The sequence below is a fragment of the Hemitrygon akajei genome, chromosome 1 (assembly GCF_048418815.1).
Source record: "Hemitrygon akajei chromosome 1, sHemAka1.3, whole genome shotgun sequence".
In the NCBI taxonomy this organism is placed as follows: Eukaryota; Metazoa; Chordata; class Chondrichthyes; order Myliobatiformes; family Dasyatidae; genus Hemitrygon; species Hemitrygon akajei.
Window position 1 is genome coordinate 34629116 of NC_133124.1, and position 25620 is coordinate 34654735.

General features: G+C 41.6%; 1 protein-coding gene across 2 annotated transcripts in view; it reads left to right on the forward strand.

Moving 5' to 3' along the window:
• slco5a1 (solute carrier organic anion transporter family member 5A1) overlaps nt 1-25620 on the forward strand; it is a 203170-nt gene that overhangs the window by 105581 nt on the left and 71969 nt on the right. For both annotated transcript variants that reach the window (XM_073040807.1, XM_073040811.1), the window contains exons 2-3: nt 6743-6875; nt 11562-11779. In XM_073040807.1, the coding sequence (XP_072896908.1) occupies nt 6743-6875; nt 11562-11779 (351 nt within the window). The remainder of the gene's footprint in view (nt 1-6742; nt 6876-11561; nt 11780-25620) is intronic.

A 25620-nucleotide genomic window follows, 5' to 3' on the forward strand; every position in this document is an offset into this window, starting at 1 on the left:
TACCGAGCAGGTCAGGTAATACCTGTAACGTTTTGGGAAAAAAAACAGAGGTCGTTTTCCAGAATTGCAAAATTGCATGGCTTTCTAAGTAATGGGACCACTGCCCTGTAACTCCAGGAACATGGGTCCAATCCTGACCTCCAGTGCTGTCTGTGTGAACTTTGCACCTTGTTTTGGGACCCCTTCTCCTTGTGATTTTCATAAATAACCTGGATGAGGAAGTAGAAGGGTGGGTTAGTAAGTTTGCTGATGACTGAAAGTGTGGGGGGTGTTGTGGATAGTGTGGAGGGTTGTCTGAAGTTACAGCGGGACATCGATAGGATGCAGAACTGGCTGAGAAGTGTCAGATGGAGTTCAACCCAATTAAGTATGAAGTGGTTCATTTTGGGAGGTCAGATTTGAAGACAGTGTATAGATTCAAAGGTCAAAGGTTCAATTTAATGTCAGAGAAATTTATACAATATATATTCTGAAATGCTTTTTCTTCACAAGCATCCACAAAAACCGAGAAGTGCCCCAAAGAATGAATGACATTTAAACGTGAGAATCCCAAAATCCACCCCCCCCACGTAAGCGGCAGCGAGCAACAATCCCCCTCCCCCCACTGGCAAAAAAAAAGCAGGCATCAGCACTGTCACCGAGCACTCAAGCGGGAACAAAGCAATAGCAAAGACACAGATGTGCAGTTACCTCAAAGGCTTTGCATTTCACCCGGTATTCGACATCCCACAGGTTCTCTCTCTCCCTAATAAGGGAGAAGGAGGTGTCTCCATTTTCCCAGCGAGCGGGGAGACATAACATCCAGTTTCTGGTTTGCGATGTTAAAAGTCCGTTATGTTGCTTTTATTGAGCTCTGTGCCTGAAGATCTTAAAGATCTTGGGTCTTCAGGTCCACAGCAGTAGATGATCTGACTCTCTCGACGACACACGGGTCTCCTGCCGTGACACTGACCCTCGATCCGCCTGTCTCCAGAGCCCTGAGATCTTAGGCTTCCGAATCCGAGCCGGACTCTCAGGTCGATCCCTTGGCACACCAAACAACAGCCAGTCCTGAAACACTGAGAAAGGGTCCCATTCCTGCAAGAACCGAAGTCTGCCTGTAACTCCAGGTCAGGGTCTTCTAAATAACCCTGAAAGGGAAAAATAAAGATATTAAAGATGGAAATAGAGCTGTTTCCAAAGATGCAAAGGAGTCGCTGTTTAGTGCCATCTTAACTCCTACTTCCTCATACAGGTCATTTATAATCGTATTATTGGTAAGACTCTTGGCAATGTAGAGGATCAGAGAAATCTTGGAGTCCATGTCCATAGGATACTCAAAGCTGCTGTGCACATTGACAGTGTTGGTAAGAAGACGTATGGCGTGTTGGCATTCATCAACCATTGGATTAAATTCAAGAACTGTGAAGTAATGTTTCAGCTATATAAGACCTTGGTCAGACCTCATTTGGAGTACTGTGTTCAGGTCTAGGCACTTCACTAAAGGATGTGGACAGAATGCAGAGGAGATTTACAAGAATATTGTCTGGACTGGAGAGCATACCTTATGAGTATTGGTTTAATGAACTTGACCTTTTCTCCTTGGAGCGATGGAGGATGAGAGGTGATCTGATGGAAGTGTATAAGATGATGAGAGGCATTGATCATGTGGATAGCCAGAGGCTTTTTTCACAGGGCTGAAATGGCTATTATGAAGGGGTATAGTTTTAAGGTGCTTGGAAGTAGGTACAGAGGGGATATCAGAGGAATCAATGAAAGACCACACATAGCAGGACAGACATACAACAACCAATGTGCAAAAGATAACAATCTGCAAAATACAAAAAGGGAAAAAAAAGAAAAAGATTAACAATAAATATTAAGAATATGAAATAAAGAGTTCTTCAAAGTGAATCCATAGGTTGTAGGAATAGTTCAGTGTTGAGGTGAGTGATGTTATACCCTGTGGTTCAAGAGCCTGATGGCTGTGGTAATAACTGTTCCTGAACTTGGTTTTGTCGGCCCTGAGGCTACTGTACCTCCTTCCTGATGACAGCACTGAGAAGAGAGCATGGCATGGATGGTGGCGGTCCTTGATGCTGCTGCTTTCTTATAACAGTGCTGCATATGGATGTGTTCAGTGATGGGGAGGGCTTTACCAGCGAGAGTCTGGTCTATATTCATTACTTTATATAGTTCGTTCAAGGGCACTGGTGTTTCCATAGCAAACTGTGAAGCAGCCAGGCAATACACTCTCCATTGTGCTTCTATAGAAGTCTGCCAAAGTTTTAGATAACATGACAAATCTTCACAAACTTCTAAGAAAGTAAAGGTGTTATCTTGCTTTTTTTGTAATGGACCTAGTTAGGGCATATCCTTTGAAAGTATAACACTGAGGAATTTAAAGTTGCTTACCCTCTCCACCTCTGATTCCCCAATGAGGACTCCAGTTTCCTCTTTCTGTGTTCAATAATCAGCTCCTTGATTTTGCTGACACTCAGCCAAATTTTCCGTCTCCTTCCTATATGCTGATTCATCACACCTTTGATTTCTCCAATAACAGTGGTGTCATCAGCAAACTTAAGTATGTAGCTAAGCAGAATGAAAATCAGAATCAGGTTTATTATTGCTGACGTATGCCAGTAAATTTGTTGTTCTGCAGCAGCAATACAGTGCAAGATATTCACATCACACTGTAAATTACAAAAACTAAAATGTGAGCAGCACAGAAGAGAAATAACGGGCAGTATTCATAGGTTCACGGATCATTCAGAAATGATTTCGCTGATTATGATAAATGATAAACACTGCTGTGTGACTCTAAATCTGATAGAAGAGGAGAAGAAGTTGTTCCTAAAATGTCCAAGAGGTTGAATGTGAGTCTGCTGTGTGGTTTCTTATTACTGTGTCGGAAGTCTAGGGCAAGCCCTCTGTGCCAGACGTGCAAAGAAAGATTGCTTCCTGACATTAACAAGCTAAACTGGTGCAGATGGTGCAGAAATGTTTTGATGTGTGTTTGTTAGTTCAGAAGAATTTATGGAGATTATGTTTTACTCTTCTAGAGGTGGTGAAGTTTGGCTCACTGCATAACCAGTTTGCGAGTTTAAAAGATTCAGAAGGTTATACGTCTCAATGCCAGGAACCTCCTTTTTTTGATTTACCGTACTTCGGCACTGCTAATGAATATTCCTATGGCTTCTTTGAACTAGAGGAAGAATTTTAGCTTCAATTACAGGCCAGGTGAGAGTTGACATAACAACCTTTCAGAGTGCAAACTTGAAGCCGGGATCTAATTTGTCTTGGTCTCGCAAAGAAAGGCTTGTTTTAATGAGTAACTCAAACCACTCACACAGGGATTAAAGATACCAAAAATAATTTCCTTTATACTGGTAACATTGGTACAGACATAAACAGCTGTGTACATTATTTCTAGACACGCTGGCTCAGATAGTGACAGGGTTTCCAGGAGGACAGACACCATCATTTATGTTCACATGGCCTAGTGGCTTGGAAGGTACAACTGGCAAAATTCAATTACTGTATCTGCATTCAATCATGGACTTTGGTGCTGCCTGTGGTGAAGTTTGCATGTTGTCCCTGTAACTATGACACAAATTTCCTCCAGTTATTCTGGTTTCCTCCCATGCCCTACAGTTATAGACAGATACTTTATTGATCCCAAAGGAAACACGGTGTCACAGTAGCATTTCAAGTGCATAGATATACAAATATTAGAAGAGAAGTAAGAAAGAATAAAAAAAAGTTACCTTAGAAATAAGATGTACAAGATTACAAGCCAAAGGTCATAAGATCTACAAGATTTCCGAGTTCACACTGATAAGATGGTACTGCAGTTTAGAAGATTACTTGGCCAATATAATTGTGGGTGAATGTAGTAGCAGTTATAAAATAGTGACAAATTGCTGGGAACATCTGTAAAAGGGTATGGGGTAGCAGCATGGTAGTGTAGCAGCTAAAGTAATGCTTTACAGTTCCAGTGACCTTGGTTCAATTCCTGCCGCTGTCTGTAAGGAGTTTATATGTTCTCCCTGTGATTTTGTGGGTTGCCACAGGTGCTCCGGTTTCCCCCTATGTTCCAAATATACATAGGCTAGTAGGTTAATTGGTCACATGGCTGTATTGGGGAGCATGGCTTTGTTGGGCTGGAAGGTTAAAAGTACCATGCTGTATCTCTAAATAATAAAACAAAACCAAATCACTGTATTTTACCACTCAGGGTTGTCAGCTCTAAGCTGAACGCCTGAACCTGGAGGACTGGTGGACAACTCTTAATTTAACCTCTAACCTTTGACCAGTTTGGCATGGGTGACCCTACCATTAAATCCTATCTCCAGCCAACATTGCTCTCTGGGTCAGTGAGACATGCAAGCCTCCAAACAACAGCAAGGGCTGTGGTCCTCTTGGAGGACTTTTGAGTGTAACTACAATGATTTTGAGGACCAAAGTTTTCTAAGAGGTGCCAACAGGAATTTACCATGTTTTTGCAGTAGGCACCAATGTCAGATACTAGACTGCACAACGAAGAAAAGGTCTTTCAATTGTTCTGTGTTCCCCCCTAGATTATTGTCTTACTGAGAGCAGGCGCCTTGGTGTGAATGGGCCAATACAACACACGTGTGTATGTGGATTCTGTATGAATTTTTATAGTACAATTGAATAAATAAAGAGACAAATATTGCAGTATGAGGAAAATGTGACAGGAGTGGCAGAGAAATGAGCTGTCTCGAGGTGCTGAGTGACTGGTGTGATGAGCTAAATCTATAACAGTACAGTGGGATTTTATGAAAGGAAAACAGCTCTCAAAACTGCACCGACATATAAAAATATAGTTTCTATATAATAACTCTTCTGTTAGCAACATTTAAATTAATAATAACTTTTAATAGCTGTTCTTTAGGGAGGTATCATTTATACTTAAAGTATATGATATTATTTATGCCCAAAACATGTTGAAAAAATATTTAGTAGCGGACGAACTTCCTTTGAAGAGTCATTTATATTCTGTTGGGAAATTTAACAGTCCATTTGCACACAGCAAGGTCTCACAAGGCACCTGTGAGATGATGATTCTTCAGTCTTTTCCAATGTTGTTAAACATTAAATACCTAATTTGATAGTTGGAAAACTTCCCACTCTATTTCTGCAACAGTGCCATGAAATCTCTTCAATTACCTGGAGGAGTCCTGCAGTAATGGAGGTAACACTCTTCATATGAACCAGTGGATAGGTTTTTCAACGTTAGTGGGGATAAAACAACCTGTCTGGAGCCACTACACTGAGTCTCGGTGAAATTCCAGAAAATTGCTGACAAAATATTTATTTGGGAACAATAATGGTAAATGAAAACAATCGAAGACAGCTATCGGCGCTGCTTAAAGGCACACAACATGATGTAAGTTTAATTAGTGAAATAGATTGAGTGCTCTTGGTAGCCTTGACATGAAATACTGAAAATCCAAACTGGTCCAGTTGACCAGTTGAAGGGTTTCAACCTGAAGCATTGACCGTCCATTTCCCTTCACAAATGGTGCCTGATCTGCTGAGTTCCTCCAGTGCTTGTGTGGTGCTCCAGGTTTCAGCATCTGCAGTCTCTTCTATTTTCAAACTGCTTGTCTTATACCCACCAATGTTGGAGGCTGTGCCTACTGTATCATATGAAAAGTGGCATCTCCACTGCTGCAGCACTCCTTCAGCACAACTAATTTATGAGACCGGAACTGCTAAACTATCAGACCCAACTGCAATGGTTACCACTGAACCTGGATGTCACTGTTGTAAGATACTATTTGTGAAGTGGGGTGCCGTGCGCAATCATAATCAATTGAAAACGGACGTGGGAGCACGGAGGAACATCGGGAAATCTCCAGGAAGACCTTCTTCGTTGCTGCTGCTGAGGTCCGGGACTCTGCTGGGAAGAACAGGCCCCCAGCCCTCAGGGTCGTGTTGCGGATGGCCGTTGGCGGGGGTGTCTTAATACGCTCGGCAGAGGATGGTGCTCTGAGAAGCGGTGCCGGAGGGGATGGTCATCAGCTCAGAGGTTTGATGGACTCAGAGTCCGCTGCGGTCAGGTCGCTTTCAGTGTGTGCTGTATCTGCGAGGCTGGGTTTGACGGAGCTTTCATTGTGTGCTGCGTCTGCGAGGCTGAGTCGGGGGACATCATGGAAGTCCATTGCAGGGGTACTCCCTTCTGCCGCCGGCTTGGGATGGCGAGTCTGTCAGGACCCTGGGGACTTGTGGAAACTGTGTGGTAATTTCTTTTGAACTTATAGTCCTTTAACATCTTTGGACTATTTTTACCGTGTCCATGGTCTGTTTTTTAATCAATTATGCTATTGTTTGCACTGTTGTAACTAAATGTAACTATGTGGTTTTGTGCAGGTCTTGTAGCTTTAGTTTTTGGTCTTGTTTGTCTGGTGGAATTGGAGCTCCTTTCCGGGGAACGCGCTAAGATGGTAGCGCGATATTAATACGCAGCAGCCTCTCCGGACTCTGGATTGAGGATTGCCAAACATTATGTGGATTTTCTAGTGTAGTCTGTTTTGTCATATGCTTTTGTGATATAATTCTGGGGGAACGTTGTCTCATTTTTTAACTGCATTGCATTTGTGGTTTCTAAATGACAATAATCTGAATCTGAATCTGAATTAGTACCCAGATTAATTTGGGGTTTATATTTTCTATTTTGAATTAGTACATATATTGTTCCTAGTATTTTATTTAATATATTATCTCTTCTTTCCAGCAATTATGTATGTTATGGGAGCATTGGGCCCTGCAGCAGGATATCTTCTTGGCGGTGTCTTGATTGGCTTCTATGTAGATCCCAGGGCCACAATTCAGATTGACCAGACTGACCCACGCTTCATTGGAAATTGGTAAGAGATAGCAGCAACCTTTTATTTTCCTGTTTTTGCATACCACAGGAATCCATATCTTACAGTGAATGAATGAATGGAACAAGTTAAAAGACATATTAGTTTTAACTCCATAAGGTCATTTGTTGTAAACTTGAAGGCCCCTGAATAACAAAACCAAACAGGCATTGATTCAAAAAGGATGATAACTTCTGAGAAAATAAGAAAATGTATAGAAAGGTCAAGGAATATGTTTCAATTTGACACTGCAGGATATCCTATAGTATAAACACAAGATACTTGGATGCTGGAAATCCAGAGCAACACACACAAAATGCTGGAGGAACTCAGCAGGTCAGGCAGCATCTATGGAAATGAATAAATAGTTGACATTTTGGGCTGAGACCTTTCTTCAGGATGGGAAAGCAAGCAGGAAGATCGGAATAAAAAGGTTGGGGGGGTGGGTGGAGGATTAACCAGGAGGTGATAGGTGAAGCCAGGTGGGTGGAAAAGGTAAAGGGCTGGAGAAGAAGGATAGGGGAGAGAAAACATTACTGGAAGGAGAAATCGATGTCCATGCCATCAGGTTGGAGGCTACCTAGAATATGGGGCGTTGCTCCTCCACCCTGAGAGTAGCCTCATCGTGCCAAAAGAGGAGGCCATGGACTAACATGTCGAAATGGGAATGGGAATTAAATTGGTTGGCAACCAGGAAATTCCGCTTCTGGTGGCCCCTCAATTTACTTCGGGTCTCACCAATGTAGAGAAGGCCGTCGGGAGCACTGGATACAATAGACTACCCCAACAGATTCACAGGTGAAGCGTTACCTCACCTGGAAGGACTGCTTGGGGTCTTGAATGGAGGTAAGGGAGGAGGTAGGTAGACATTTGTAGCATTTCTGTTGCTTATTGGGATATGTGCCAGGATTACGTGAAAGCGGAGAGTCGGGGGAGGTAAGGATGTGTTTGGTGGTAGGATCCTATTGAGGATGCTGGAAAGTGCGGAGAATGATGTGTTGGATTTGAAGTCTCATGGGGTGGTAGGTGAGGAGGAGAGGAACTCTATTCCTGTTAAGGTGGCAGGAAAATGGGGAGAGCGTGGATACCCAGGAAACGCAGGAGAGGCGGGTGAGGGTAGCATCAGTGGTGGAAGAAGGGAAACCCCATTCTATGAAGAAATAAGGACATCTCTGGTGTCCTGGAAAAAGAAAGCTTCAACCTGGGAACAGATGTGATGGAGATAAAGGAACTGAGAAAAAAGCATAGTATTTTATGATTATACCATTTTGACAAACAAGAGTAGGGCTCTGTGATGTTTTTTAATATTCCCTTACCACATTGAAGGAGACCACTTGACCTATCTATGGTCTATCAATCTCACTCCTCTCCCCCACTCTCCATGCCATCTGTTCTCTCTTACACGCCCATCAAATCCATTCTAATATTCTTGCCACCCAATTCAGGGTTACAGTGTTGATGAAGGCTCTTGGCTCAAAACATTGACGGTTTACTCTTTTCCGTCGACATCCCCCCACAGCACATTGCCTCGGGCCTAGATTTCACTGCCGGAGAAGCCCTTTTCGAGCTCTCCAAATCAGCTTGGCACTTAGAGCGAGCTAGCTCGACACCCTGCCTTTCCAGTCTTTCTAGCCCGACATTTAAATTGTCCAAACATCATTTTATACCTCAGATTAGGATCCAGGCGTCGCCGTAGTGAATCACTTCGGGCCTAGAACGGGTGCTCAGTGATTTGCTTCGGACCTGGATTTTGCTGCCGAAGAAGCGGTTCCCTACCTCTCTAAATTGGCTCGCCGCTTAGAGCAATTCACCCTCGCACCAGAGTAAGTTGGACGGGCATTGGATCTCCTCTGCCTCGACTTCTCCCCTCCGAATCACTCATTGCAACTTCAAGTACGTCGATATTGCAGCTCACCAGCAGGGCACATCTCTTGAGTTCACTTCACCCTCACTCGCCTCTTCAGTGTTTGTGGTGATAGTCTACCACAATTTACTTCAGAAAAAGTGTTACTAATAATGTTTTTAATTGAATTCCTTTGCTTTCGAACCACAAGTAAGCTGTTGCACGTCTTCAGTAGTGCCATCTTAAATTGGAAGGGTAGATATCTGGATATATAATTGAGATATCAAAGATTTATCGATATATGGAATATAATTTTAGAAAGGGTAACAGAGAAAGAAAGAGCAAGCACTCCTTAAGAAGTGGTTTGATGCTATGTGGAATGAGTCCAGTTGAGCAAAATAATGCTCACCTGAGATTATCTTCTCATTATGGAGTTTCCTCATCACTAAAAACACTTCTGTGATTTGTGTTTTGTGCCTTGTCATTCCCCCTTTGGATTCAGATGGGATGCATTACTTGCCTGGGGCAAATAGGAAGATGTGAAGCAGGAAAACAGTGCTGAGAAGTCAGTGCGCTGGCCTCCAGCACACAGATTACTGGCTGTAAGTGAGGCTGAGAGAGGAAAGTGACTGAGCTAATTTCCTTCCCCGCCAGGATACAGAGAGAAAAAAAATCAGTACCTTTCTAGGCTCCTCAGTAGTGGCTCCCCGTGGTAACACTCCTTTTTTAATCTCAACCATGAATTAAGTTTGAGATGCTGCATAGCCATAAGACTGTTCTCATTGTCAAGATTGCCATCACTGCTTGATATGCATATTAAAAGGGAACACTTCATCCTTGGGCAGGTCTCTCATCATCTGTTTAAAAGAGCAACATACAGTATGTTAATAACCTTTGGAGAATCAGTGAATTTATTAAGGGCAAGGCACTATGGTCATCCATATGATGTTTGCTGTAATGGAGAATGTTAAGATTTTCCCTCAAGTTCCTGTTTTCTTTGGAGGCAACTATGTGTGTAAGAAATTTCTGCCTGGGAGTTCATTGCCAAGAGCACTTACTGTACAGATCAATAACATTAGAAAGTTATATCTGAAATTAATTCTGTTAGTTTCAGTGGAACGTAATTTAGAAGGTAATTGCAATGTGCTGATCCTAAAGTTGGTGTTCTATGGATATAATTGGGGTGCAATAATTCAATGCACACAAAATGCTGGAGGAGCTCGGTGGGCCAGGCAGCATCTATGGAAAAGAGTAAACAGTTGACGTTTCGGGCTGAGACCCTTCATCAGAACTGAACTGTATTCATACAGAATTCTCCAAGGCAAGCTCCTGTCAGGGACACGTGATCCCCAGTATTCTCAGTGGCTTTCTTGCACAAAACCATGCTTCTGCTCCAGCTCCCTCTGGAAATGCTCTCCTTGCTCTTTCCCATCTCTCCCATGTGATATATGCTTCTATGCGCTGGCCTCAGCTGTGACAACTTGCAGCATTGTGTGGGAAACACTGCGTTCAGACCAACAATATTATTTCCACTGAGACGTTATACAGAGAACTCCCAACAATGTTGTTCTGTGAACCTCCCATTTGAAATTCTCCCTCTTTATGCAATTTTCAAAAACAGCATTATGCTGACCTACAATAATTATATTCAAAGGTAATCATAAAATTTCTAGATATTCCAGCTGTAGATTGTGTTCCATTTTTCAACAATTAAGGGTGATCCAGGACAATTGAATATTCCTCCAGTGATAATATTGAGACCGATCACCAAACAACTTCCCAGTCCAAATTATTTATGTGGAATAGGGTTGCATTGTTTTGTGTTCCTGAAATAGCCTCTGCCCCTCCCCCACCGGTCAATAGGGAATTACTCTGAGTAACATTGAAATCGATAAATATGCAGTACTTTATGCTCTTAAATCCTTGCTTATTTGTATTGAGTTATAATAAACCTGCCGTGCCCGTGCTTTACTGGAAGATATTGTTTTGATCATGCTGACCAATGATTCCATTGACAGCTCCCAGCTACCTACAGATTCCGTGTCAGCATGGTCTAAACCCCTACCTGCCTACTGTTCTGTAGCAATGCAGAACACACAGGAAGTGAGATGTGGGCACACATTCACTTTTAGATGTGCCCCTGGGCTCTATAGTCAGTGTTTGGCCTACTGAACCAGAAGGCCAGATACACCACATGTCTGGCAAGCTGGCTTTCCACTGCAGCTCCTTTCGATCGAGTGGGTTTCCTACTTTCATTAAAAAGGCAAACATTGCTTATTTCACTATATATTTATGCTTTTGTTAATGATAATTTATTGCTTTCAACTTTTAAAAAGTTAATTTTAAAGCAATTTTAATGTTTGATTTTCAGAGGCAAATAGACAGAATAAGGTATCTGTTTAACACGAGCATAACGGAGGTCTCAACAGGGACCTGCCTAGTTGTAAATTAGTTACAGGGTTAGAATGTTGTGGTAGGGCTGAGAGGAGTGTGAGTGAGAGGTTAGATTGAACATGATCAGCTCCATAATGTTTCTTTTAAGCCGGCATTCTAAACGAGGTTATGCTTCATATATTTTAAAGCTAAATTGTTTTCCTACTTTTATATTTCTCATAAAATTTGAGATTCAACATAGCATACAGTGTTTCTTCTTAGGCAGTCCCTCAGGTTAAGAATATACACTTTGATTTGTGTCCCACTGCAAAACAAATTCTCTGAAGATGTTGCTTGGCCCGTTGAGTATCTCTCACATTTTCTGCTTTTATTTTTCCAGCGTCGGCTTTACCGATCTCGAGTTCTCTTCACGTATTTTGTCAAGTTGTCTTGTTCTTTCTGAAACTTCACAGGTGGAGTGGATTTTTGCTATGTGCGGTTACTATGCTCCTTGTTATAGTGCCAATGTTCACCTTCCCTCAAAGACTTCCACCTCGACAGAAGAGGAAGAAGAAAATGGTCTCAAATAATTTGAATAGTGACAATGAGATGATGAAAGGGAAACCTGAGAACAGAGAACACAAAAGAAGCACTGTGACTTCCTCCATGGGTTTTGGAAAGGATATTAAAGGTGGGTAAAATTGATATGCCATTTTGTGAAATTATCAAAGTATAGCTGAATTCATTTGTACAATTGTGATCAATCCTTCACAGTCGTGATTTTATTAAGCACAGCAATGCAAGGTGATGCACGTTTATGAGATTAAGGCATAGAAATTAATTGTATCTTAAAACAGTTTTAAAAGAACAATCTCTTGTAAAGTTTTTTTGAGCATCTCCAAGTTCATCAGTGACACTTAAAGATGGTGTTGTCAAGCCCCTTCATGCAAACCACAGTTTATTCAGAAAGGCAGGTATAATTGGTCAGAAACCTGGCTGAGATACACAGCTGAGCTTCTGAAGCTGCAAGCTCATAACACCCCCAGCACACTTTCAACTACTCGATAGTGTTGCTTAATTTAGTTGTGGGTGCATCAATGATTCCTGCGGACAGGAAAGTTCTTCCTGGGTTGATTAATGTGAAGCTACTGAATCACATTATCTATGCAAGAGATGTTGTTTGTTTAAGAGGGTGAGATTCACAAGTCTTCAATTGCTGACACTGCATTTAAAAAGAATGAGGGGTGGCTTTCTGAGCTACCAGTAGTAGCTGATAATACTTTGGCACTGTTCACCTACATTGAGCAGGAGTACTTCTCTCTATTACAATCGGGTCTTCTTGTGCAGAAGTCCTTTGCATGAATGGCCAGTCTGCCTGCTTCTGCTGATGGAGAGCTGAATGGAACCTGACTGTAGATGTCAGTGACCTCTGAAAAGCAACAATAAACTTTCATATGTGGTGTGTGTCAGCAGCTGTTGGCTGCGTGATCCTGAATCTAAGTTGAGAATGACTTTCCATTGTGCGATCGGGTGTGTGAGTTTATACTTGAGGCTTTCCCAGGTCAAGGTCAGGAGTGACAACCATCTTGTGGACGCATAACCTGAATAGTCATTGCAGCCCCAAGAAGTGTTGATCAGGGTGTGTCTCCCTGTGAAGTGCAGACAGATCAGCTAGTATGTGCTGTCTCTTGTCTCCCAACCGTGGATATTCATCAGGACTCAAGGGTTTCTACCCTAAGTAATGACTGTTTACTCTTTTCCATAGAGGCTGCCTGGCCTGCTGAGTTTCTCCTGAATTTTTTTGTGTGATACTTTTGGTGCCTGGGAGTATTCTTTTCATGTAAAAATGCATGTTGTAACTCAGTTTTGGGTATAGCAAAGTGTTTGAAGATGCAGTGTAACTTAAGGTCTGAGTGCATAGAGTGTGTGCAGTAGCCTGGCTGCTGGAGGTTTGGTGTGACTGGCTTGGTAATTAATGAACATTCAGCATTGTTTAAAAGAGTGGATCTTCTGCCTGTGAACAATACCCACTTTTATCCAGACCACTGAGGAGAATGAATTGAGAGCATTGTAATTGCTGGTGTCATTTGGAGTGACACGGGCAATGAAGAAGTGTTAGGAACAAGAGAGGAATCTCAGAAAAATGAGCATATGAACGGTGTTAATGAAAGGTGTTAAGACACCGAGAGAAATGTACAGAGTTGTTCATGAGTTCTCCCAACTTTGCAATTCCACTTTTCTCAGTACTGTGCTTATTTATTTCTAGACGAAGTATTTTAGTTTTCTTTCTCTGACGTAAGAGGCAGTGCAAAAATATCTCTTGTTGTATGAAGTATTTTGCACCTGTGACAGGCATAATGATATACTGGTATAGATAAGAAAGAAAAAGGTGGCCTAGTCACCTTTGTTGTGAATGCTCATTACATTGCAAAGGAAGGCTATTAATATATTGGTATTGCATCTGTCTAATTCTGTACCCCGCATTGGTGAAGAAGGGAAGGAGAAAATGGATGGTGTAATAATAGTCTTTTAAATTCTGTTAGGGCTTCCTTGCCTTAAAAACATATAAATGGACCACAACATTTAGTTTTGTGTGTCTGATAGTTCACATAGAGCTGTAGAACACTACAGCCACAGAAACAGACCCTTTGACCGATCCAGTCCGTGCCAAACCATTGATCAGCCTGGATCCATTGACCTGCACCCGGATATAGCCCTTCACTTCCCTCCTATCCATATACCAACCTAGCCATGTCATTGGGGCCAACATGGAACATAACTTTTAGCTGCTCACCTTCCCACTTCAGAGTGCTGTGGACTCGATCTGAGATGTCCCTGACCCTGAAGCATACTATTCAGGAATATCATTCTCATTCACAGAACTTCCTTGTTGTTCCCCTAACTGATGTATTCCTTATCACTAATACCCACCTCTTCTTCCCCCTTCCCTTTTGAGCCACAGAGCCAGGCTCAGTGCCAGAGACCTGATTGCTGTGAGGTCATTCACCACCCCCCACCCGCAAACTGTATCCAAAACAGTATCCACATCTCCACAATTCTATTGTTAGAAAACCAGGTAACTAAAGCCTCTCTTATGAAGGAAGTTATGAAAAAGTCTCAGATTAGTAAATGTTTGATGTACTTTTTGGGCAAATATGCTGAGACCGCCCCAAAGAATGTACTTGTCTTTCTTTGTTAACATGTTACACTTATTGCTACAGTTCCAGAAGTTTATTTCTTCTTGTCTCCTGGTCTTATTTTCTTTTTTAAGCATTGCAAATCCCTCTCCAGACCCTCTAACACCTTCCTCATTTTCTTTCCTTTGTACTGCTTTAAATATTTTATTTCTTTCTCACTCTCTTTAACGCACAACTATTTCTTTTGACTTTCCTGTGTGTTCATTTGAATCTATTCATTGATCCCACAATTCCCACTTTTTCCTTGCGGAGAAGTCTCTCTCCCATCCCATTGACAATCACCCAATCTCCCTGCCACCCACCTATATTGGGGCAATTTACAGTAGCTAATTTACCAAGCAGCTCAGCCCAGGGCAACAAAACAAGGCAAGCCCAGGGAAAACTCGCATGGAGAGAATGTACAGATTCGATCCAAAGTTAGGATCAGCTGAAGCTGGGATGCTGTAGTACTAACAGGCATACCACTGTGTCACACTAACTCTAAGCTTATAGAATTTCCTTGCTCTAGATTTTAAAAAATTGATTGGACAATTCCACTGCCCAGTAATTGGACACACTTGCGTGATTCAGCTCAGAGAAGCAGTCCAGTGCATGATTTAAGTTTATGTTCGAAGTAGGAATTAGTTCATGAATTTATGTGTAGCATCATTTGCAGCCTGCTGATGACACAGTTGATGTTCATCGTAGATTCAGCTGCATAAATTGGGCTTTAGGGATGCAACGTAATCGATGCAATGCTCCTCAGACAGGATGAAGAGGTCAATACTCCCCAATGCCATTAGGCTTTACAATTCTACCGCCAGGACTTAAGAACTTTTTAAAAGCTATTATTAATGCTTTTTGAGATAGTGATTTAGATGCATATCATATTTTTTACTGAGTTAAGTATTGTATGTAATTAGTTTTGCTACAACAAGTGTATGGGACATTGGAAAAAAAGTTGAATTTCCCCATGGGGATGAATAAAGTATCTATCTATCTATCTTTCATTGTTCATTCAAAGTTCAGCTCTCAGTATGTTGAACTACTCTGCATTTGCTTTCTGGCTTAAAAGGACATAATTGATAATGGGACTCCTGACAGGGCACCTTCAAAATTTAGTGATTGCTGCTCAGACATCATAAAAGGTCTGTGGATTCTGTTGCAGCTCAAAGTGAGTGTTTTTTTCCCATCATTTAATTTAATTGTTTACATACTGATGCACAGAATGCTCACATCATGGGACCTGTCAAAGTGGTGAGGATTGACATGTGTGGTGAACTGGCAATCATAGGGAAACACCCCCCCCATTAAAACACATCTTTTCTGGAAGTCTTCAGAAGCACTGTACCTTATGTAAACTTGTTAGATAAACAATTTCTTCACAGGGTCGGCTTTTCTAAGTATACCATATGGAGTTATGGTGAGAAAATAAGCTGAAGAAGCCATTCAGCCCTTGTATTACTCTTTTCAGGTGCACATGCGTTGTTAAATGTACAACGCTGAATGGTTCCTCACCTTATTTTCTGAGAAACCTCTGAGTGAAGGGGTTTGTGAAATGATCTGGAGCTCGCTCAAGGCAGGCTGGCGAAAAGAAGCCTCTCTCTCTAAGGAGGCCCATTTTGCCTTTATACTGGCAGCCTTCCTCCATTGCACTGCAAGGAGATTAATGGTGTGGATGTTCATTGAGGAAAATTCCCACGAACCAAGATTGCAGTGGCTTGATGCAGTGGCTGTAATACCAGTTGAGTGGCATTTATTTAAAAGAGCATTAACTTCTTGGAAAAAGAAACACTTGTTCTTGCTTGTTCTTTAAACATAATCCTTGTTTCTGACATTGAGCCCTTTGGACTTAAGCTCAAGATTGATGGCTGCTAGAAAACAAAGTAAACACTACAGCAGTGAAGTCATGCATTTTACAACAATTTGATCAGGTTGGCATTTAATGGGTATGGAGACTCTTTGAATTATTTATATTTTACATTCAACATCATACACAAATAAGATATCGTTCTTGGCATTTCTTTTGAGGATTGTGTTGACTGATTGCACGAAAGGACCATTTCAGGTGGACACAGCTGTTATTAGCAGGTGGTGTCATAAGCTGCCAGAAAATTGCTCTGCTCGGTACGTTGTGTCACTTCCCTGCACAATCCATCACTTAACACCAGATCTCTTGCAGTGGAGTCTGCCTGGGTGGCCCCTCAGCCAGACAGAGTTCCAACAGATGGGGCACATTCCATCTCGTCCAACAATCTTCCTCATGTTTAGCTGTGTCTTCCCTGAGTTCTCGTCTTAGATAACTATAAGACCCAGGAGCATAATTAGGCTATGTGGCCCATTGAGTCTGCTCTGCAATTCCATTATGACTGATTTATTAACCCTCACAACCTTATTCTACTGCCTTCTTCCCATATCTTTGATGCACGGATTAATCAAAAACCTATCAACCTGTGCCTTAATTAATGGCCTGCACGGCCATCAGTGGCAAAGAATTCCACATATTCACCACTCTCTGGCTAAAGAAAATGGTCCTCATCTCTGTTCTAAGTGGACATCTCTCAATTCTGAGGCTGTGCCCTCTGGTCCAGACTCCCCCACTACAAGCGTCATTCTATCCAGATTTTTCAATATTCAATGGGTTTCAATGAGAAACCCCTCATTCTTCTACACTCCACTGAGTATAGGTCCAGAGCCATCAAGCACTCCTGATATGTTAACCCTTTCATTTCCTCTTCAATGGCACTACATCCTTTCTCAGACAAAGGGCCAAAAATGCTCACAATACTCCAAGTGTGGTCTGACCAGTGCCTTATAAAGCTTCAACATAGTATTCCCCAAATGAATGCTAACGTTTTATTTGCCTCTCTACCACCCACTTAACCTTTAGGGAAACCTACACAAGGACTGCCAAGTACGTACCTCTGTACATCTGAGTTGTGAATTTTCTCTCCATTTGCAAAACAGTCCATGTCTTTATTCCTTCTGCCAAAGTGAGTGACCACTTCCCTACATCATAATGCATGTCCCTAAATTATATTCCATCTGCCACATTTTTCCCCATTCCCTTGTGGTCTTTAGGAACCATGGCAGAATCTAGTGATTCTTGAAAGATCATTACTAATGCCTCCACAGTCTCTTTAGTTAACTACCTGCATCTGGTCCAGGTAACTTAACTACCTTCAGACTTTTCAGATTCTCAAGCGACAACACTCACTTCTGCCCCTTGACACTCCCATATTTCTGGCATTCTTCTAGTGCCTTCCACAGTGAACACTGACATAAGATACTTATTAAATTCCTCTGCCATTTATTTATCCCCTTTACTACTGCTCCAGTGTAATTTACCAGCAGTCTGATATCCAATCTCATCTCTCCGTTATTCCTGATATTTCTGAAAAAAAAATGTTGTATTCTCTTTTACATTGCTGGTTAGCTTACCTTTGTATTTCATCTTTTCTCTCTTTATGGCTTTTCTAGTTTCCTTCTGCTGGTTTTGAAAAGATTCCCAATTCTCTACCTTCCCACTATTTTTTGTTATATTATATGCCCTCTCTTTTGCTCTTATGGCTGTCTTTGAGTTCCCTTGTCATCCACAGTTGCCTCATTTTCCCTTTGAAATACTTCTCTGTTTTTTTTTGAATATTTTTGTCTTGTGCCTTCCAACTTTCCCCCAGAAACACCAGCCATTGCTGCTGTGCCGTCATCCCTGCTAGTGTTTCCTTTCAATCAACTTTATCCAACTCCTCTCTCATGCCTCTGCAATTCCCTTTACCCCACTGTAATACTGATTCATCTGACCTTATCTTCTCCCTCTCAAACTGCAGGGTGAATTTTATCATATTTGATTACTACCTCCTAAACGTTCCTTATATGTATAAGGAAAGTTGATGAAGGCAAGGCAGTGGATGTTGCCTACATAGACTTTAGTAAGGCATTTGACAAGTTCCTGCATGGGAGGTTGGTCAAGAATATTCAGTTGCTCGGTATTCAAGATGAGGTAGTAAATTGGATTGGACATTGGCCTTGTGGCACAAGCCAGCGAGTGGTAGTAGATGGTTGCTTGTCTGACCAGAAGCCTGTGACTAGTGGAGTGCTGCAGGGATCGGTGCTGGTCTATTGTTGTTTGTCATCTATACCAATGATCTGGATGATAATGTGGATAACTGAATCAGCAAATTTGTGGATAACACCAAGTTTAGGGTTCTAGTGGACTGCAAGGAAAGCTATCATGGCTTACAGTGGGATCTAGACCTGCTGGAAAAATGGGCTGAAAAAGGCAGATAAAATTTAATGCAGGCAAGTGTGAGGTGTTGCACCTCGGTGCAACCAACCAGAGTAGGTCCTACAATGTGAGTGGTAGGGCACTGAGGGATGTGGTAGAACAAAGGGATCAGGGAGTACAGGTCCCTAATTGTTGAAAGTGCCATCACAGGTAAATAGGGTCATAAAGAAAGCTTTTGGCACATTGGCCTTCATGGATCAAAGTACTGAGTATTGGAGATGGGATGTTAAGTTGAAGTTGTATAAGACATTGGTGAGGCCTGATTTGGAGGACTGTATCGCATGCAGTTTTGGTCACTTTCTTACAGAAAAGATGTAAGTAAGGTTGAAAGAGTACAGACAAAATTTACAAGGATGTTGCCATGTCTGGAGGACCTGAGTTATAAGGAAAGATTTAATAGGATAAGACTTTATCCCTCTGAATGTGGAAGATTGAGAGGAGATTTGATAGAGTTGTACAAAATTGTGAGAGGTATAGATAGGGTAAATGCAAGCAGGCTTTTTCTACTGAGGTTGGGTTGGACTACAACCAGAGGTCATGGATTAAGGGTGAAAGGTGAAAAGTTTAAGCAGAACATAAGGGAGATCTTCTTCACTCAGAAGGTCGTGAGAGTTCTGAATGAGCTGCCAGTGCAAATGGTGCATGCATGCAAACTCTATTTCAACGTTTAGGAGAAGTTTGGATAGGTACATGCATGGTAGGGTTATGGAGGGTTATGGTCTTGGTGCAGGTAGCTAGGAGTAAACCGTTTAAATGGTTTGGCATAGACTGGTTGGGCAGATAGGCCTGTTTCTTTACTGTATTTTGTATGACTCTATGACAATGTGTGTTCTTGGATGTTAAGCTTCCAACCATGATCTACTTTCAGCCATGACTCAGAGATGCCCACAATGCCATACCTGCCAATCTCTAACTGCACTACGAGATCATTTATCTTATTCTGTTTACTGTGCATTCAGATATAATACTTTCAGTCCTGTTTTCATCACCCTTTTTGATTTTGTCCCCCTTTGACATTGTAACTGTAACTGTAATTTTGCCCTATCATTAGCCTGACCTTGCTCGCAGTCTCATTACACAATACCTCTGTTTATATGCCAACTGCTACATCCTCAGCCCTTTCACTTCAGTTCTCATTCCCCTGCCAAATAAGGTAAAACCCTCCTTAACAACTCTGGCAAACCTGCCCATAAGGATGTTGGCCCCCCTCTGTTCAGGTGCGACCCGTCCCTTTTGTACAGGCCATACCTTCCCTAGAAGAGATCCCAATAATCCAGATATCTGAGCCCCTGCCCCCTGCACCAGTTCCTTGGCCACACATTTACCTGCCAAGTGCTCCTATTCTTACATTTACCGGTGCGTGGCACAGGCAGAAATCCAGAGATTACTACCCTGGCTATTCTGCTTTTCAGCTTTCTACCTACCTAAAATCTTTCTTCCGGACCGCTTCACCTTTTCTACCTCTGTTATTGGTGCCAATATGTACCAAGACTTATGGATGCTCACCCTCCCCCTTCGAATGCCATGGACCCGATCCAAGATATCCCTGACTCTGCCACCTGGGAGGCAGTATACCATCTGGGGTGTCTCTATCACATCTAAAGAATCTTGTCTCTATTTCCCTAAGCATGGAATCTCCTATCACTACTGTAGCCCTCTTCTGAGCACAGCAGCAGACAGCGCCTGGGACCCGGCCACTGTGGCTCCCCCTGGTAGGTTGTCCACCTCAGCAGTATCAAAAAAGGTATACTTATTATTGAGGGGAATAGCCACTGAAGTACTCTGTACTGGCTGCCCATTTCCATTCCTTCTCCTGACAGTCACCCAGTTATCTTCTGCAACCCAGGGGTGACACCCCTATCACATCCTCAGTCTCCTGTATGGGCTGAATATCATCAAGCTGCAGCTTCAGTTCCTTAACACGTCTTTTGAGGAGCTGCAGCTTGGTGCACTTGGTGCAGATGTGGTTATCTGGGAGGCAGTATTCCCACATCTCACACAAACAACATAACACTGGCCCTGGAGTTCTTCTCACTGCTTTAACTATGCCCTAATAGACAAGGGATGAAGAATATAAAGAAGAAGAAGAAACTTACCAGATACTTACCTCTCCTAAGCCTGATAAGCCAAAACTGCCCCACTCCAACAATGGCCGGGCCACAACCTCTGCAATATATTCTTATTCGCTCTTGTTAATAAATCCTGTTCACTGATTTGTCACAGTTCAAACTTCATCTTGAATCTTCATCACAAATAGCGTAGCACAAAATGCTGGAGGGATTCAACGGGTCAAGCAGCATTCTATGGAAGGAAATGGACAATTGATATTTTGGGTTGGGAACCTTTAGCTGGACCATTTCATGTTTTGCTTCTGATTTCCAGCATCTGCAGTCTTTCTTGCTTTTATTTCCATTTCAGATATGTAGCTCCTGCATTTTTTTTCACTTTTCTATTACTTTTGGGGAGTGTTGTTGTTTGTGAATTCAAATAAACCACTGTTTCTTTTTACTGCTTAAAATTGGAGTATTTATTTGCAAATAATGCTTAAGTTTAATTAAGATTTATAAAAATGTATATTTAACATTTTATAGAATACATGCCCCCCTCCCGGTGCCCTCTCAGATATATCAGGCACTCCAGTTCTTGTTTTCACATGTTGTGTTCCTAGCCCTGTTCAGCAATGGAAAATCACTATTATCTCTATAAACATATTTTGCCTTGTTAACTTTTAACAATTTGGAGATTTTTTTTGGCTGGGCATTGTTCCTTCTTACCCTACTTCTTGTGAATTTTTCTCTTCCTGCTTTCAATGAAACCTTGTCGGTGACTAATCACATCTGTATTTAAAATATTATTTTGGCATTATATTGCTTCATTGGCGAGTGCAGTACTGAATTGAAATAAAGGTATTTAGACTAGGAAAATCTACACTAGCTGGCTTTTTTGCAAAGAAAGCAGTACACTAGGGCTTGTGGTCTAAGTTAGGGAGGCATGTCCTGGGTCCCTTCTGTTTATTTTGCAGGGATTTCCAGAAATTCATATGGTCAAGGTTGACCATCACAAAATAGCTCACCAAATCCGGATCCTAATTGTGAAGAACTTCCACATTTCTTAAGTAAGCAAGCAGGATTAAAAACTTTTGGAAGTGAAGATAGATTATTATATATTGAATTAAAGCTGTTATATTTTGATTTCTGGGAAATCAAAATGTATACAATATACGACCTGAAATTCTTACTCATTGCAACATCCACGAAACAGAAAAAACCTCAAAAAATGAATGTCATAAAATATTAGAATCCCAAGGCACCAAAGAATGTGGACAGATGCCAGCAGCAGAGAGCAATAAATTTGTTTCTCCACTGCGTATGTGTATCAGTGTAGAGCTGTCAACACCTGTCATGGCCCACAGAGGAAATTTGTGCAGCATGAGAACAGGTGGCTGGGCCACTGACCCTGCATGGGAGGTGGGAATGAGGAAGAATGAGTTGCAATCAACATCAGCCTGAGCTGGAATATGATTACATTGGAATTTGAACAAAGAATGAGCTTCTAAAACCTTCACTTTATGTTAGATGCATCAATACCTGTTGAATAGACCTGAAATGAGCATATTTGTGTTCAGAAGCACTGAACTGTGATATCAGACCTATTTCCCTTTGAATCCCATGTTATAAGGGGAGATGTTTTTGCTTGGGGTAGTTTTCTCTCAACTGTAATCCCACTGGTACCACAGCTGCTGCCTCACAGTGGCAGGGAGTTATGTAAGAGACTGCATTGTCAGTTTTTTAATGTTTAAGTTTTCCTGTTCTGTTTTCATGTGGTTGTGTTCCAAACCCTGTCAGAGGCCATCAGCTGTGTTTGGACACACAAACACCTGCAGATGCTGTTAACTGGAACAAAAATTAGGTTGAAGGCTGGAGGGAAGTCGACAGATAAGGATCACATCAATCACTGGTTGTACTTATCATCTTCAAATCTTCAGTTAAGTTTACAATTTGCACTTAAACCTGATGGCCTGTTTCAGACATCTTTACAGTAAATGATATGGGAAAACAATTGTTAAACAGCAAAATGAATCCTGTCGTGCTTAAAAATAATATCACATTGGAAATCAATTGGAAAAGATGTAGTTCAGGTGATTGACAGTTTGGTTCAGTTGTTCTCCGATCTTGGCAATTTACTTGCAAACATTTTGTCACCATTCTAGGAGACATAATCAGTGCACAGTTAACATCCGTCATGAAATGTGAATTGAAAATAAATAAAAGAAGACAAAATGTATTGTTTCTTTTGCATTTGTGTTTATTTCTTACATATTTTCCATAAGATAATTCCATCATGAAGTAGGTTAAAAGGTTGGCAAAACATCGGGAACAGAAGGGACTGTATAGTACTCTACTGTTCTATGTTCTAAGAGCAAATTTTACTGTGTATCTCAGAATTTTTAGGTAGTAATTTGTGAATGCCATAAAGGTGAGTTTCCATAACCTGAATGCCCATAATGCTTGGTACACTCAGCAGTGTTGCTATCAGTGCTACCAATTTTGGTTTGTGATATAAATGAGTGTATTTGATAGGAACCACAAAAGACTGCAGCATTGCTCAGTTTCTGCAAAAAACTACATCAATCTATAACCACTCGTTTAAATATCAGATATGAGTTGGATTTTCCTTTTAATATGATGACCTATAATGCTGCAGTTCCACAATTTGCCCATCTTGTGCCACAGCAGGCTATGGTGTTTCTCACCGGATAGATACATTGATTACTTCACTGATGATGTTTTGGCTCTGAAGATTTAATAGTTACAACATTTTTGAGCTCTAGTCAATTTTTAACCAAAGTCATTGTCTCTTGTTGCTTGCCCACAAATCATCTATCAGTTCTATAATTACTAAGCTTATGCTGGTACCATTGTATCTTCTGATGAGATTACTCATCTGGATTCACCATTCCATTGTTCTTACCATCTGCTGTTGACCACAGTACATTCGCACATTAGTGCAGATCCACATCACTGCCTTCATTAAGTATCTGTTTCATCTCAAAGGTTATTCATCACTGGTATATTTGACCCAAGGAAGGATCTCTGATCTGAAACATTGACTTGTGCTTGTCTTTAAATGCAATATGATTTGGCATTTCCATCTTCTACCTCAACAATTTAATCATCAGATTCAAAGGGAAAGAATTCAGATTCATAGTGTCATCTTCCAAATGTAGACAAAAATCCAACTTTAAAGAGTGTAAAGAAAACTACACAAATGGAAAATAAATTTTAATTGCACACAACAATGTGCTGAAAGCTGATCACTTGAGGGTGAATAAGGCAGTGAAGGTTTAGGTGTGGAATTACTGGCTAAAACCTGAAAGTAAAGTCATTGGATCAGACTCAAAGATTTTGGATTGACTAAACAATAAATTATAAGATACGGGTTTTATATTTCAAAATTGCCTACTGGGCAGGTGTCCTGTTCAATAATCCACTACTTTAAGTCTTGGAGAGTCAGTGCAGAATTGGCATTTATAGAATCCAGCAGATGTTTAGGATGGATGACCAGAGAGCAAAGGAATTTAACGTGCACCCTGGAGTTATCAAGGAGTGTAACCTGGAGAAGCAGAGACATGCATTTCCCTGGTTGTGGAAAGAAGAATCCAGTGCCCTTCGCCAGACGAGATAGCTGAGGAGATGAAGAGCAGGAGAGTGCTGACCAGGCCTTGGGACGGAGAACTGCAAATTATATAATGACCTAAGCCAAGTCAGGAAAAGTAAGTATATTTTTTGATGGACCTGCATCCTTTGTTTTAAGCTTTATATCCTTCCACTCTGTCTTGATGAACATCTGCTTGGCACCACTCCTCATTCTCAATCAATTTTTATCTATCCCAGTCTTTGCTATCAACGCAACAGTCTATCCATTCATTCATTTCATGCTGTCTCCTACTCCACTCCCATGTGAGCTGATGTGTTTGCCTCATTATCACTCTCACCAAATACATGCGGAAATCTGAACTTCGTTTATTGGTTCTTTTTGCCGCCAGCAGGCAAAGAGTGGTGATGGGGTTGCCTCAACAAGAGGTGAAAATCACAGTTACAGAGGTGTCAGCGGGGGAAATCAGACTTTCTTAGTCAGTGATACAGAAGCCGGGAACTTTCAGATAGCTGGTGACTGTATTACAAGTAAATCTGGCACATCTATGCTGACTTTATTTCATCAGTGACTGAACTGTGAGAATGCCAAGAATGGTGAGTGTCAGATTGTGACTTTGCCACAACTGAATCATATCCCTTTTGTCTTCTAGGACCTTCATGCATATGGCAAGCTTTGCTGGACATGCACAAGGACAGTTCCTCGGAGGATTAAGTTCCTTCAGAAGATTCACTGTAGCAGCACACAGCTGTGCCCCAGTGCAGGTACTCACATTTCAGTGGGTGCAGTTAGACAGCTGACTAGGATTTCACCTGGAGGTGCACTAGCAGATGGCAGAGACAGGAACCCTTGTGGAAAGTCTGTGTCAGGGGCACACTCCTCTCCAGGCTCAGCTCAGCTGGGCACATAATCTCTACTTTGATGACTGGGGTTGAGAAGTAGATGGTGTTGAAGTGCAACAACAACTTTAAGAGGTTCCGTCAGATACTCCACTCCCATACTCCATACTCCACAAAGACAAAGAAGATGATGGTGTGAAACAAGTAATTACAAGAATATCTGCTTTGAAAAAAAGTGGGCAGCCACTTAACACTCAAATAACGCCACACAAGACGGGATCACAATGTGCAGATTTTGAACAGAGGCTTTTCTGCTGCTTTTATGTGCACCATTGTTTTCATCAATACTATGATTTTAATAAGAAAATGCATTGTTCATCAAACCATCCATATTTTGTGTTAGTAACTGCAGCTGTTGTATCTGATCATGTGACTTTAATTGCAGAGTTGTGGCGACCCACTTCCTAGCGCACTCGAACCGGCTCACAAATAGCCAGCGCGCAGGCACAAAGGCCAGGTCCGCAACAAAGGGAAAAAGCCTGCGGGGGTTTGTGAGTACGTGTCCCTTACAGCATCT